General features: G+C 43.1%; 1 protein-coding gene across 1 annotated transcript; it reads right to left on the reverse strand.

Annotated features, from left to right (window-relative positions):
* Positions 1-9792: 9792 nt before the first annotated feature.
* Positions 9793-14822, reverse strand: SSTR1 (somatostatin receptor 1). The gene is made up of 3 exons (XM_011965639.1): positions 14717-14822; positions 14213-14379; positions 9793-13782 (listed from the first exon to the last, which is right to left on the reverse strand). Exon 3 carries the CDS (start codon positions 13436-13438, stop codon positions 12263-12265), a length of 1176 nt encoding a protein of 391 aa, XP_011821029.1. The 5' UTR covers positions 13439-13782; positions 14213-14379; positions 14717-14822; the 3' UTR covers positions 9793-12262.
* Between the last annotated feature and the right edge of the window lie 710 nt (positions 14823-15532).

Below are 15532 nucleotides of genomic sequence, written 5' to 3' on the forward strand. Positions count from 1 at the left end.
TCTCACTCATAAGTAGGAGTTGAACGATGAGAACACATGGACATAGGGAGGGGAACATCACACACTGGGGCCTGTCGGAGGGTCGGGGACTAGGAGAGGGACAACATCAGGAGAAATACCTAATGTAGGTGACAGGTTGATAGGTGCTGCACACCATCAAAGCACGTGTATACCTATGTAACAAAACTGCATGTTCTGCACATGTACCCCAGAAATTAAAGTATAAAAATAAATAAATAAATAGAAAAGATCATGGTGGGGTAACCAGCCTTCCCACACCATGTACACGAAAAAAAAAAAAAAAATGTAAGCCTTCAGGCAAAGTAGACTTGTGTCTTCTCTTTTTCAGATCTATTCATGCTAACTCGAGGTACAGAAAATGCTGGGCCTGATGCGGGGGCTCACACCTATAATCCCAGCACTTTAGGAGGCCAAGGCGGTTGGATCATGAGGTCAGGAGTTCAAGACCAGCCTGACCGAGAGACCAGCCTGACCAATATGGTGAAACCCCGTCTCTACTAAAAATACAAAAATTAGCCAGGCGTGATGGCAGGCACCTGTAATTTCAGCTACTTGGGAGGCTGAGGTAGGAGAATTGCTTAAACCCGGAAGGCTGAGGTTGCAGTGAGTCGATGTGCCGTTGCACTCCAGCCTGGCAGCCTGGGCAACAAAGCTAGACTCTGACTAAAAAAAAAAACCAAAAAGTTATCTTTGCCTTATTTTTTTTTTTTTTAGTGGGCTACACCTTGAACTCAGTAATTTTATCTAAGAAATAGTAACTGAAAAGGCTACCTACCTATTGAACTAAATTGATCTCCAAAATGCACTTTTCTGGTATTTAACTGGCTATCTTGAAACCTTTTAGTAAAATAAATTTACATCTATAAAGGAAACCTCCATATATAAGTTTGTGTTCATTAGAAACGCCTGCCATTGTTTTACATTTACATAACAAGTCATACTTTCTTTAAGCTGCTTTTCTGACCATTTCCTCTTAATTGAACTTTCATTTACATCAGATTTTCCTTGGTTTGAACAAATGATGCTATTATATTTAGGCCTAAAATCTTAGCTATGTACTTTTGAAATATACAGTTTCTTGTTTCACCTGAGCTGTCCTTTTAGAAATGCAAATTTAGAGCTGCCTAGCTAACAATTGCTTAGGGCAATGAAACAGGGCAATTGAAAGAGAGAGAGTCTGAATGGGGGGAAAAAACGGAAAGCCAGCAAATGAGAACACTTTATGAAAGCTGTGAATCTGCTTCTGTCTATGTGTCTCTGTGTCTCTATGTCTATATGTCTATATGTGTTATTTGTAGATGATAATGTTTGGTAAATAAAGCTAGCTTCAAAGTTGTTGGTAAAATAGGAATGGCTTCAAAATTGTTGGTGAAATACAATTCAATAATTGCTTGATTTGACGGTGAGCTTATGTATGTTTTTGGTTTTGAGCCTCTAGATTCAGGGGTCTGGATAGATGGTCATTGTGAGGCCTAGAGATATGTTCTCAACACCTAGACCAGAGGCTACAAGGCAGAATCAATGGCACCTTTGTTGCTTCGTAATTGATCAGAAACAAAACATTGGTCCACTCTTTAACCTACGTCATAGATTAAAGAGAACATTGCCTGCATAAGTTAAAGAGTACATTGCCAGGAGGCTTTTGCTCGCCTGAATGGGCATCATTTGTTAGGTCTTTTTTCCCATGGTTTGGAGTAAATGAGGCAATAGTTAGAAATTTATCCCTCACGCTGGGCTCTATAACAGATTGTACTGCAAAGGCTATGGTTTCACAACGGATTTGAAATTCTCTTATTAAAGTTATGCTAAATAACAGAATTGATCTAGATGACTTACTGGCTAAACAAAGAAGTACTGGCTGTTGCTGATACTTCTAGTTGCACGTAGAGGCATACATTGGGTATTATGGAGATTCAGTAGTAGGAGATTAATGAACAGACTGCTTGGTTGAAAATGGTAGACATTTTATGTAGCCCATTCTTTGATCTATTTGATTTTAGTTGGTTTGGTTCACTGGGACCTGGCTAAGGAGCACACCCCATACTCTTGGTATTATCCTCCTGATAGACATAATAGTCTCCCTGGTGCACTGTATTCTCTCAAAAGTTTTAAATGTTTGCATGCAGTCATCTCAACGATGTCAAATGATCTCTCTTCAACTGTAGTGATAAAAGTTCAAAAGAAAAATGTGGGCACCATAACTTGTGAATGATGTGGTGAGACCAGAAACTCAGAAAGATGTTAACTGAGTGTGGCACGAAGGCACTATGTTTTGAACATACTCTCACCTAAGTGAGAAACTGACCAAAAGGGGGAAATTGCTAAACAAAAAATAACCTGAAGTCCTTGTTTCCACCTTACAAACCTACTTTCCTACTATTTTCCAGTAAAATTTAAGACCAAATAAGTGCACTTTTAAATGGTGACAGAGTGATATCAATGCCTAAATTTTTGGTCAATCTCTCAACATTGAGTGATTACCAAAAGGGAGGAATTGTTTAGCCCAAAGCTGCCTCCTTATGTATTCTAAGTTTGGCCTCAAAATTTCTCTATACATAGTGAACTGTAACTTTAGTGGATGTGCAAACAGACTGCAACCTACTGTTGCACCAGTCACTGAGTTTTGGCGAATCAAAGGTGGTCAACCATTCAAACCATGTTCAAATAAGGCAAACACTGGGTTATAGCCAACGTGGCTGCTTCTGTACCTCACTTCCGTTTTCTGTAGCCTACTTTCTTTCTCTGTCCGTAAATTTTTCACCATGAGGCACACGGGAGTCTCTCTGAACCTATTCTGATTTGGGGGCTGCCCAATTTGTGAGTCATTCTGTGCTCAGTTAAACTCTGTTACACATAATTTGTCTAGGATTTTTCTTTAAACAATAACCAGTGATTTCCCAAAGCCAAGATTCTAAACAATGCATTCTGATTCCTGATGCCACCTACTTAGTCATGGCACTGTGGCACTACTTCCCTCATTAGAGGGAGGGTCATGTATGGTATGGCCTTATGTGTATCATATGGAGTTCTTGAAATGGGCACATTTGACTTAGCAGTGAAACTAGTGTTTCTCCTAAGCAGTCTGACTCATTTCTGTGGGAAATATTGTAGCTTCTTTAGTATTTACCAATTATTTATCTTATTGTACTTTAGGTAGAGATCATGAGTAGGGTGATACATTTCGGTTTTGGTCACTGTAATGTGGGAATCCTGAAACAATAGTCAAACTTTTCTCAATTTTAGATAGTTTGCAGAATGACATTCATGTGTCATTTAAAAGGACTTTAATTGATAGAGGATCATTGTTCTTGGAGTCAAATTGATCTGGTTTCCAGTCCTCCTGTTTCTATCACCTATCAGCTTTCATGTGCTGGACAAGTCTCTCTGTCTCTCTCTCTCTTTCTCTCTCTCTCTCTCTGACACACACACACACACACAAACACACACACACCCCTTCCTTGTATAAGAAATGAAGATTTCTAATTCATAGGAATCTTGGGGAAAACTAAATGGGATAAAATGTAAAGCACTTAGCAAAATGTGTCACTTACAAAGTAGATACTGAGTAAATGAGTAAATGTTACTTCTCTTTCCTTCTCTGCCTGCCCTGCTGCTATATTTTAAACGCTGGTTACTGACAGTTTTATGTAACTGCTATGAAATCTGAAGGGAGCTGAACTGTCAGTCTAATTCATGGGAATTGGTTATTTTCACAATGGTGTTTTAGGGCCCCAAATGTGTGGCATAGCTATATGTGTCAGTCACAGGAAAAATGAAGGAAGCTTATTTGGATACTATTTTACTAATCATTGATACCTATCTCTGGTTGTGGTGGGCTACCTTATTTATATTACTTAAAATTATATTTAAAGCAAACATTCCCACAATTGTTGATGATAAGGTGTAGTTTCATATCTAGCCCTGCCAAACCTTTGCATATCACTTTGTGTTTTATTCCTATATGTTGCTAACCTCAGTGCCATCTTCAATATGCTTAACAATATGCTGTGTGTAACGTTAAAACGATTTTATGAAGTTATTTTTAAACATACTTAAATAATATTATTAATCTTATGAAAATGTAACAAAATGTTACTAATCTGGATTAATATCTAATCTGATTTTAAAGCCGTAGAATCTAATGCAAAGACTGATTTTCTTGAGGTCATATGGAATCTGTGAATTTCTAGATCAAAATCCTTCTAACATTTATGAGATATTTTGAACTTCCCAAATAAATAGCATCACTAGTGTCCTTTCTCATAGAAAAAAAAAATGCATAAATACAAATACATTTTGCTCAGCTTTCAGTGGTACTTACATGCAAAGAAATGAAGCAAAGTTTTGTTTGTTTAAAGTAAATCTAATACTATCTAAGTAATTTTATATGGCTAGATCATGCAGAAGCATTTTAAAGCCTGAATCACCTCAATTCTCCACTTTCTCTTGTAGAACACCAATAATGATTAATAATAATATTAATAGTATCTTCAACTTACTGAGCTTTTAATATGCCTGGCAGTTGTAGATGGTGCTTGATTTTGTTGTTGTTGCTGTTTGTTTATTGCCATGCAACTACCATTCATTACATACTTTGGGTAGTTTTATCTCAATTTTTCCTCTTGAAATCCACCCTGCTACCCTCCCACTTCTGGATAAAGTTGACACTGCTAGCTCCAAGGGCAGATTATATCATCCAGGTCAGCCAGCTGTATTCCTCAGACCTTGCTAATGAATTCAGTGGCAGATGCTCTCATATTCTGGAATTTTACTCACCTTCCTTACAAGCTAATAAGTTAGTCTGTTGCTGTTTCATAGAGGTTGGCAGAAGATACAAGATTCCTGGGTCAGGCAGAGGACTTTATTGCTTACGGCACAGCCAGCAAGCATGATTTGCATTAGTTCCCTTTGCCTCCCGTTCTCATATGGGTGATGCGCTATGAGTCCAGATGGATGTTATGCAGCAGTGGGTTTTGTCACAGTTGAAGGACACTGATCTTGAAGAAACCACCACTTTATAGCAAGAAGTAACCAAGCCTTCCTTCTGACCTTGAAATAGACATTAGCTGATTGCTCAAGACTGGTTGCTACAAACACAACCTTGAGAAATAATCCAGGTACAGAACAGTCAGCAGTCAGGGCCTCACATTCTTGGCATACTCAGCAAAATATATGGAGGGCAAAAAATGCAGAGAGGACTGCCTCCCAACAGAAAAATGTTCTCAGACGGCCCAAAAGAGAAAATAACATGTTCTCTTTCCTTTGAAATCTGAGCCTGGAAAGAAGACATGTTTTACTTTCTGCATCTATCTTACCACAAAGGAATAACCAGACTGAGTATGAAGCCAAAATGGCACAAATCAGAGATGAGAAATGGAGACTGAAAAAAGATTCTAGTGAGTTGTGGGTCAAGTGCACCCTGAAGCCAGATCTTCTCAAGACTTTTCACACATGTGAGCTAATTGAGTTTTCATACTAAAACAGTTCTGACTGATTTGGCATTTGACATGCATTGTTTCATCACAACAGCCTTATGGAAGAGATGTCATTATCTTGACCTTATAGATGAGTGAAATGTGCATCACAAAGATTCAGTTGCCCACTATTACACAATAACAAAACAGAGTCACATCTGCTGATGGGAAACTCCATGCTCTTAACACTTAAATTATTAGTACTCAAATTTATTGTACTTTAGAATCATTGAGAATCGAGATCTACCCCAGACCTAATTAATCAAAATATCTATGGGTGAGGCACAGAGGCCATGAATTTTTAATAAGTTCTCAGATGATTCTGATGCTGGAATTATGGATCACTTGTTGAGAAACATTTGCCTTACAGGAACATGCGATTTTAGGGATTCTGCTGCCTGATTTTCTGATACTATGCCCTTATTAAAAAGTCCTGCTTCTGGAGGAATAATACTTGAAGCTTTGTCAGTTATGTAAACTATAAATCAAAGGAAATCCTTTTCTGAGAAGAACTTTATTGGGAGAAGTGGAGAAAAATCAGAAAACATGAGGTCCTGAGCTGAGGGAAGGAGGGGTAGAAATGGGACCTAAAAAGGGAAAAGGGAAAAAAGACAGTCTTGAAGTTCTATTTCACCAATTATTGCCTAAGAAGTTCCTTTTTGCTTAATTAATAATTGTGTGTGTGTGTGTTAATTTCAGGTACCAGAGTTTATATATAGGAAGACTTGAAAGTCTTTTGAAAAAGACATACAGACATTTTGGTTTGCTAGTTACAGTGGCTCATTGGACATAAAGGAAAATGTTTAACTTAATTATTGACTTTGAATAGACATTTTGTCACTGCTAATAAGATTAGCTAGATTAATAGTTGTTCAAGGGTTGTGGAGATGGAAAGAACAGAGTGAGAGTTATTATTCATCAATATTTGGACATTCTTTCACAGAATAGTTATGGAAGTCATGTGTGCTATTGTAAAATATCATCCTGCTTGCCTATCACGTCTTGGTTTGTTTTTTTCTCTCTCTTTTTAAATTTAAGGGAAGTGTCAGTTGCCTTTTGAGATAGGTATTATTTTTTAAAAGTCAGAAATGTTTTTGTACATAGTATTCTACAGTGACCTCCTCTATGTAACATGTCCTCCGTTAAGTGGAATCTAGCATATAGTCTTTGTATTCTTAAATTCTTAAAGCTGGAAATACTTGAAGTCTTCCTTATTAACATTTCCAAGCATGTAGGCACTGAGGGTGGGCTAGAGTTATTCAATGACGAGTTAATATGCTAGCTGATAGCATTTCCCGCTTCTCATTTTCTCTTATACTTCTTGTCCACTCAAAATTGAAGACTTAGATCAACCTGGCTTAAAGAGGTATTTATTTTTAAAGTTTTAAGTTCCTTATTGCTCCAAAGAGTTCTGGTAACATTCCTGTAGTCTCAATCTTAAATGGGTATAATATTTCTAGTTTCTGGCTAATTCAGTTGAGTTTAAGGTATGTTTTGACAGTAATTACATTTATTATAAAAGTGAACATTCTAACCAAAGTTTTAATGATTTTATGTAAAATTATATCTTTTCTTTAGATGGTGCTCCTCTCTCCCTAATAGTATGATAAGGAAGCATTTTGATATTTCAATTTTAACTGGCTCATTCAGTTCATAGGCCTCCTCAACTTTGTCATACTTGCAGAACCCCTTCTTTTCTAGTTGATATCAGAAGCTGGGCTGTATTTGGTCATTCCTAACACAGTCCTTTTACAAGTATGCTCACTTGAATACCCTGTCTCCAGATATTTAACAAAATACTAAGTGATCACTTACAACATTATCTCTGTGTCTGCCTTCCCCTTGGGAAACCATGTCATTTCAACATTGTGGAAACTGTCTTCTTTTAAGCCAACAAACTGAAATTTATTGAATGAAAAGAAAGATATCCGTCTGCATATGTGGAAGAGGTTCTCATTAGCTCAAAGTTGTGTGGTGCAATGAGAGAGAAACATAGACTTTGCAATACTGTATTTTACAAGTACCCACCACAGTTATGTGTGCTACAGGCAAAAGTTGTATGAACATCTATTAATTACTTCAGTTTAATACCACACTCTGATGTGGTACATTGGAATAAAAAAGGGAATAAACAAGATTTTCAAAACAGAATCCCATTGTTAGAGTGTTTTCAGATCAATACAAATATGACATCTCTATTATTTGTTGAAAATAGGTTGGAAACATATTGCCATTTTAAAAATGAATCATCCCTACTATTCTCCAGGTGAAATTCTTGCCTTTTTCCTCAAGCCAAAATTACATGTTCAACATTTTTGTACAATGGTCAGGGTTAAAATGGATGAGGAGTCAAAGGTTTTCAAGTGTGATCCTTTTCTGTGAGTACTATGTAAGAAGATGACCTGGGAAATGCTACTCTGGGAACACAAGGCCACTTATAAAAAAGATAGTAATTCACAGACATTAAACTAATATGTTTTAACTTCTATAAATCATGTTTCATTTTAGTCTCTCTCTCTGAGGAGAGGCTCATTACATTAGGGTGGGAGAGGGCTTGACTCCAACTTCTTTATAGGTAATACAAACATGCTTGGAAATCAGGTAGGTGTGTGTTTAGGGGAGGGACAGGAGGGATTACTAAATACTTTTCCTGCTACAGCACATCAAGGGGTAAGACTGAAGGACTAAACTACTATCTTTTTCCTCTAGTGTAAAGGTGAGGTAGGGAGAGTGGAATGTTTTAATAAGTGAGGTTGACAAAATTAAAGCGAGATGAAGAAGTCCTGAAAGCCACAGAAAAAAAGAGACACATGGTCAGGTCAAGCAGATTCTAAGGGTTGCCAGTCTACAGCCATTGAGGTCCCCTGTGGTCACTGAGCCAAGAGTTTTACCATGCGGCCTCTGTAGCAGGGTGAGCTCACTCCTCAGCAGAGGCTGGGGGAGACCACAGGGCTCGTGGGCTGTACTGGGACCATAGAAGACTCAGAGAAAGCTGCAGCCCACAGGAACTGAAGTGCAGGCCTCCCCAAGCTGAGAGGTTGATTCACAGGCTCTGACAGCTGTGGACTTCAACAAACTGCAGCCAGGAAGCAGACAGATAGACAAAGGACCTGGCCCCAGAGGGCAAAAGGAAGAGAGAGCCCCTTTCCCAAGGACTTGACCTTATCCCTTCCTCCAGTAGCATGCATAAAACCTCCTCCTCATATTCATTCTAAAGCCATTATAGGGATGTCAAAAGAGAAAGAGGAGGCCAGCTGAGAGGCTGTCCAAACTTATTCAAATGAAATTTTTAATTTTTTCATGGCTATTTAAATTTTTAGCTCAACTGGATGCTTGACTATTTGTTTAATTTTTTCGCTCAGCTAATGTATTGGAAGGAGCTTGAAATTTTGTTCAGAGTAGTTGAAACCAAATGACAAAATGTGTTTTCTCTGCACATCTAAGTTACGAGTTTAATTTCCCACCTTGCTCTAGCTTTTAAAAATAATAAAAGAGACTTGCATAGTGAGAGAAAAAAAGAAATGACAAAAGTCCAGTTATCCTTAGTCATATTGTGATGATGTATAGAACCATATAAAGCATAGAGTTACAGGGCATTTGAAGGCATTTGAACTCTGTGTCCCCAACTCTGCTTCTGGAATCACTGCTATTACCTGCTTGGAAAATATTCCTTTTTGCTCATTTTGATATGAAAATAAAACTGCTGTTTTTAAAGTCTGTTAAAAACAAACTTTCCTAGTGATTTCTTACATTCTCCAGAGATCGATATGGCCATCACTGAACAAGGCAGAAAATATGTCTTCTTATGTCAAAATCTGATTTTTCTATTTCTTTTACCCACTGTCTTCTGGGACATCTTTAGGAGATCGTTTTCTCCTTCCGTTATGTTTCCTCAGGATGTAAATCAGCAATTACTTAGCTCCCAAAACAAACTCTGAGGTTATAAATGAGGGTAGACAGTAATTTTATCTGTGAGAGATTAAGACATCATCCAGTTAGTTTGGTGACAACGGAGTGCAACTGAGTGCATTACTTCCTGTTCATTCTGGCTCAACTTTTTCTTCTTTCTCTCTGTCCACCTCTCTCTCCCTTTTTGAACTAGCCGACTTTTCTTTTTAACAAAATAATTCAGGGTATAACCACAAACTTGGTAAAATTCCCAAAAGTAATCTGAAAACTTTCTTCTTAAAATCTAAGTGACACATAAGTCAACTAAGCTAGTGTGTGTGTGTGAGTGTGTGTGTGTGTGTTACCAAGTAATCCACTGAAACAATAAAATTCAAATAGCAAAGGCAACTTGCAACAGCATAATACATCTGTTTATTTAGTTAATATTACAATGATAACAGGTTAAAAGCACTAAATTTGTATCCTCTTAGAAGGATAATAATTAAGATTTTGTTTTATAAATTTCACAATTCTTAACCATTAAAAATGTATTTTCCAAAGAAGTAATAATATACATTTTGTTTAAGGGACAGATTTAAACTTTCTGATTTATGACCCAAAACATATTTGTTTATTAGTTTAAACAAAACATTAGGGATATCTTAACTCTTGGTTACTGCTTTCAGGAAAGCACAAAGTTGCTGAAGCAAATATACACAAAATGTATTTTTCAGTAGTGATTTCAACCATTGTATATCATGTCAATGAGTGAACCTGAGAACCCCAGATTTAGTATCTCCAGATCTTTGTAACACATTCTAGCTTAAACAATCAACCAACAAACATGTATTTAGTGCCTACTATGTACAAGCCAGCATACTAAAGCAATACAGGAAATACAAATAATTAAAATGATTGGCCTCACCCTGCTCAGGCTTCCAATGTAGCTGATAATATTAAACACAGACACAAATTATTCCACTTTCAATGTCCTCAAAAAAAGTGATGATGTTAACTGGATCATATGTAAGAATCGCCTCTGCTGGAACCTAGAGGAAGCCGGGGTATCTTCAGCAGTGATTAAAGTCTCTGTCTGAATTCCTCAGCTCCAGGTTTGAGTGCTGCTTAAACTCCTGAAACTGAAAGTGTTCCAGCCAGACTCACACCTGTCACCATTAGTGGCTATACTTAGACTCATGGACTCATGACAATGGAGCAAGATAAACAAGTATATATATGTCCACATCGTATATATATATATGTAAATATATATACACTCAAATCATATATAAGGTGATGTTTCCCCATATATGTCTCCTGGAAAGCCAGGAGTTCAGGACTTTCCACTGTGCATGGAGAGGAGGATAACCCACATTATCATTTATTTATTATCCTAATAAGACAAACAAGAGACTATGTAAGAAAAGTATGAAAAATCTCCAAACTTCATTCAACACAATCAAAGATAGAAAAGCTAGAGGAAAGGATAGGACAAGAGGGCCCAGCATTGAGGAGAGGCGTTGAGATGACCAGGGAGTGGGGCGAGAGCTTGCCCCTACTTCCACTTCCATGCCCACCCCCGGGGTCTCAAAGAAAAGACCTGGGGCTAGGCAAGCAGAGAAAAGGAAAGCAGAGACACATTTTCCAACACCACAAATAAATTAATAAATACATAAGTTAAACAGGAAAATAACTTTTAGGCACCGCTTGAAAGGCAGCAACCCTCTAGAGACCAGGCAGGCCCCACTCTGGAGCCGGCTGGTTGCGGCGACATTGCCAACACTGGAGGACTCTGAAGACATCGCCCTGGGTCCCCTGCCCCTGGCGCCCGGTCTTTTGAGATACACTGGAGCAGGAAACCCTATCTCTTGTTACTTTTAGGTCGGTTCCTCCCGAAGCTTGGGTAAGGGAGAAAGCCAAGGCGAGCTGTAGCCCTGCAACCGAACCCCGAACCCCGAGGAAGGTGCGCCCTGCACTACCCTGCCCTGCTTAACGCAAACGCGCGGCCCGGGGGCGCCCAACGCTTAGTCTTTGAAAACGCCCGGTCTTTGAAAACGCCCAGCAGGAAGGTGATTCCTATTACGCGCCCCCCACTCTGACCTCGCAATCTTGTAAAAACTCCTCATTCGACCCTCCTTTTTGCTCCAAAAGAGGGCTTGGATGGGGACTCCAGAAAGCCTGGAGTTCGAGGCGCGGGACCTATTTTACTAAGCACCCGGCTCCACTCTGGGTGGAGTGAGAATGGTTGTGGCGGGCGGGGGAGGGGGAGGCAGGGAAAGATGCACCTTCACGCAAGAGTAGGAGAAAAGACCAGCTGCTTAGATCTTTCTCAAGTCTGACTTTCCTTAAGGTAGGGCTGCGCAAAGGGAGAGCGGTCATTCCCGAGACTCCAGTAGGGGCACCAGGCAGAACCCAGACAGCGGCCCCGCGCGGCTAGAGACTAACTCCAAGGGAAACCAGTGGCAGTATCCGTGGCTCAGCTTAAACAAACAGAAATAACAACTGGAGGGGCTGAGGATCAGACTGAGTTATTAATGAGTTCGTGATCTGCCCTGGCGGGACGGTGCAGAAGAAAGGATCGAAGTTGCAGGGTTGGGAAAATAGAAGGGTCAGAGGAGTAAACGCAGTGGAGGAAGGAACAGAAAGTAGGAGACCCAGAAAAAGGTAGCCCGAAAGCCTTCCCAGTTTCTACGCAAAGCTCTCACTTCTACCATTGTCGCGCACCTTTCCTGGGTCCCTCCGTCAGAGGCTCGCAGTGTCCTAGCCCCAAGTTATCCCGACCGCACCCTGGCGCACTGGATACCGTCCCTTTCGCACCCGGCCTTCGCTTCTCCTCATTCTCCCCCTCTTTTGGAGCAGGGCCCCTGCGTGGCCAGGGCTCAGAGCGTCGTGATCCGGGACGTGCAGGTGCCATTACGGAAGACGCCGCCGGACTCCAGGTTCTCAGGTTGGAAATCTTCCACACTGTAGGCACGGCTCTTGAGTGCGGTGGCGTAATAGTCAACCGGCTCCTCCGCGGCGTTGTCCATCCAGCTGAGGCACAGGATGCGTTGGAAAGAGCGCTTGAAGTTGTCTGAGAGAAAGCCATAGAGGATGGGGTTGGCGCAGCTGTTGGCATAGCCGAGGATGACCGACAGCTGGCTCACCGTGGCGTCGTCCTGCTCAGCAAACACGTTGACCAGCTGCACCACGTAGAAAGGCATCCAGCAGATGACAAACACCATCACCACCATCATCACCATTAAGGTGATCTTGCGCTCCGAGCGCTTGCGCTGCTGCCAGCCGGCCTTGAGGGCCACCATGCGCATCTTGGCAATGATGAGCACGTAGCACAGGCAGATAGCCCCGACGGGCAGCAAGAAGCCCATGAGAAATGTGTACAACACGAAGCCCACCAGCCAGCGTTGAGCGGGCTCTGGCATGAGCATGTTGCAGGCCACTGTGCCGTCGCTGTTGGCCGCGGTGCGAGAGAAGACCACGATGGGCAGGATGACTAGCAGCGATAGCACCCACACCCCCAGGTTTACTACCTTGGCCACAGTGGGCCGGCGGTAGCGGGCCGCCTTGATCGGATGCACCACGGCCACGTAGCGGTCCACGCTAAGCACAGTCAGACAGTAGATGCTGGTGAACATGTTGACCGCGTCCACGCTGAGCACGAGGCGGCAGAGCAGCGCACCGAAGGGCCAGTGGCGCAACAACGTGGAGGTGACCAGGAAGGGCACGCTGAGCATGAGCAGCTCATCAGCAATGGCCAGATTTAGGATATAGATGTTGGTGGCCGTCTTCATCTTGGCATAGCGCAGGATCACGTAGATGACCATAGAGTTCCCACACAGCCCCACCAGGCACACCACGGAGTAGATGAAAGAGATGAGGATGGCGCTGCCCTGGCCCTCGCTCAAGGTCCCGTTCTGGGACGCGTTTCTCCCCGGCTCCTCCATGCCGTCCGCAGCGCCGGCCCCGGGGCCCCTGCTGCCGCCGCCTTCGCCGCAGCTGCCCGGGCTGGGGCTAGGAGAGGAGGAAGGAGAGGAGGCGGTGCCATTGGGGAACATCCCAGCTGAGGGGGCCCAGTGGGGCTGCCAGGGCTGGGGCTCTCTCCTAGCGCACCTGCCGGCTGCGCCCTGTCTCCGCACCGTACCGCTTGCCTGCAGCCCACAGCCGCCTAGCGCCTCCGGGTAGAGCGCAACCGCTGCGGGGAGCGCGGCTCCTACCGGCGCCGGCGGGGCGCACAGCCCAGCAGTTGCCTGGGCGCTGCCGTTTGCAACTCCGGGGTGCTCAGGCACACGCGACCGTGGAGAGGGGAGGCCAGGATGCGGGAGCCCCGAGCGGCACAGCCATTAACTGGCGCGGCTCTGGGCTGGTGAATGATTAATAGGCACCACCAGCGCGTCAGCAGCTACGAAAAAAGTGAGTGGGGGTGGAGAAAGAGAGGGAGGAGAGCACATAGGTGGCTTGTCCCCCCTCCCCCCATTCTTTTTCCTTCCCAGTCCTGCACTCTGCTCAACTTCAGTGGCTGCTTCCGGGGTTCCCTCGCAGCACCATCTCTCTCTCAGATGAACCAAGAGAGTTCCTCGGTTTTACTGGAGAGCGGGTGGGAACCAAAGGTATAGATTCTGTCCCATCCCACTCCTCTCCTACCCAAAGCAAAGACTCAAACGGACCCATGAACATGGATGTCTGGAGTTCATCTCAGTTTCCCTCTATTGCTGCCCTTTTCTCTGGAGACCCCAGCTCCCCTCCCGTCCTGCAGTCCAGAACCCTACTCTCCCTCTTCCCACCCTCGCTTGCCTTGCAGACCCGCCAGGGAAGCTCTGGGCCCTCCTTACCCAGAGCGCTCAACCTCCAGACTGAGGAGTAGATGGCCGGTGTAAAGTGCATGAGCGGTCTGGTAGCAGGTTGACGTTCTTCGCGCAGTCCAACTCCCTTCTTTGCGCCTGGCCCCAGCACAGGTGCCCACGCAATTACTCTTAGAGTCGCGGAAACTGACCCGAAGCTGCGAGCCTTATGAGAAGAAAGGGCGACCACCGTGCGTTAGGGGCTTCTGCGCTATAACACAGCAGGCAGCTTAGGCTGTTGGAACTGTTCAGAGACCTGAGTGAACCATTTGCAAATCTCTTAATAAAGCTCGTAGCGTTCAGATCCCCCCGTGTCTACCACAGGAATATCGACTGCAGAAACGAGGACGCGCGGCTGGGAGCTCTGGAGGAGCTTGAGACTCCCTACAGAACGTGCCAGGCGCGGTATTAGGAATCCACCTAGGTGTTCACTCGGGAAAGATAAGGCTGCGCCGCTTGGAAGGGCTCCACCCGCGTCCCTGCTGTACTTTGTACCCTGGAGAGTTGGCGGGTTCTGGGAGACGAGAGTTTAAAGGCTTGGGCGGGCGGGGACGCCAGCTCTTCTAAATCCAGGTGAGGAGCTGCCGCCATGCGATGACCAGACCTGTCACCAACCACAGGAATGGCAGGGCGACATTCGAATTTTTCCGGGAAGTGCTAGGATGACAGCTCTTTCTGAGGCTTGATGTGTGACCTGGATCTGAGTCACGTGCCCAAACCATTAGGAGACATCCCTGTAGGCAAGCCTGAGGCTCGATGACTTCATTTAAGAATCAAAACGGTTTCCCTGTAAGAAAGAATGGATGTTCAATTATCAGGATTTTAAACGAACCCTGGGACTTCCCACCATTCTTACCCTAGGGTCTCTTTGGCTTTCCAACTGTTCCTGTGGAAGGAAGAATCACACTCTATGCAACTCCCCTGTTCCTTTTCATAAACGTTGCTTTGCTCGGTAAGATCCCTGCAAGTCTTTATCTGAAACTTGTCTGTTCACAGGAAGAGTGACCCGCAGCAGCTTATTGCTCTGCCTCCTTCCAGGTTTGCTGTCTCCAGTTTTTCCTTAGTTTCTCCTTCTCCTCAACCAGGCTGTGCCCACTGTACTGAGTCTCAGTTTTCCTCCTCTCAGTAGACTTTACTCCGAGGAGAGGCTAAACTCCTCATGAAGGCTATCTGTACCAGTCCTGAATGAAGAAATGGATGCAGAAATTAAAAACAAAAAAGTATAATTCCTAATGCCCTGTTGCTTTATACAGATAATCACTTACATATACTGTATGTGTTTTAGTTCTCAAAACTAAATGTCTTGAAAAG

Source organism: Mandrillus leucophaeus, unplaced genomic scaffold (genome assembly GCF_000951045.1).
Source record: "Mandrillus leucophaeus isolate KB7577 unplaced genomic scaffold, Mleu.le_1.0 Scaffold730, whole genome shotgun sequence".
Taxonomy (NCBI): domain Eukaryota; kingdom Metazoa; phylum Chordata; class Mammalia; order Primates; family Cercopithecidae; genus Mandrillus; species Mandrillus leucophaeus.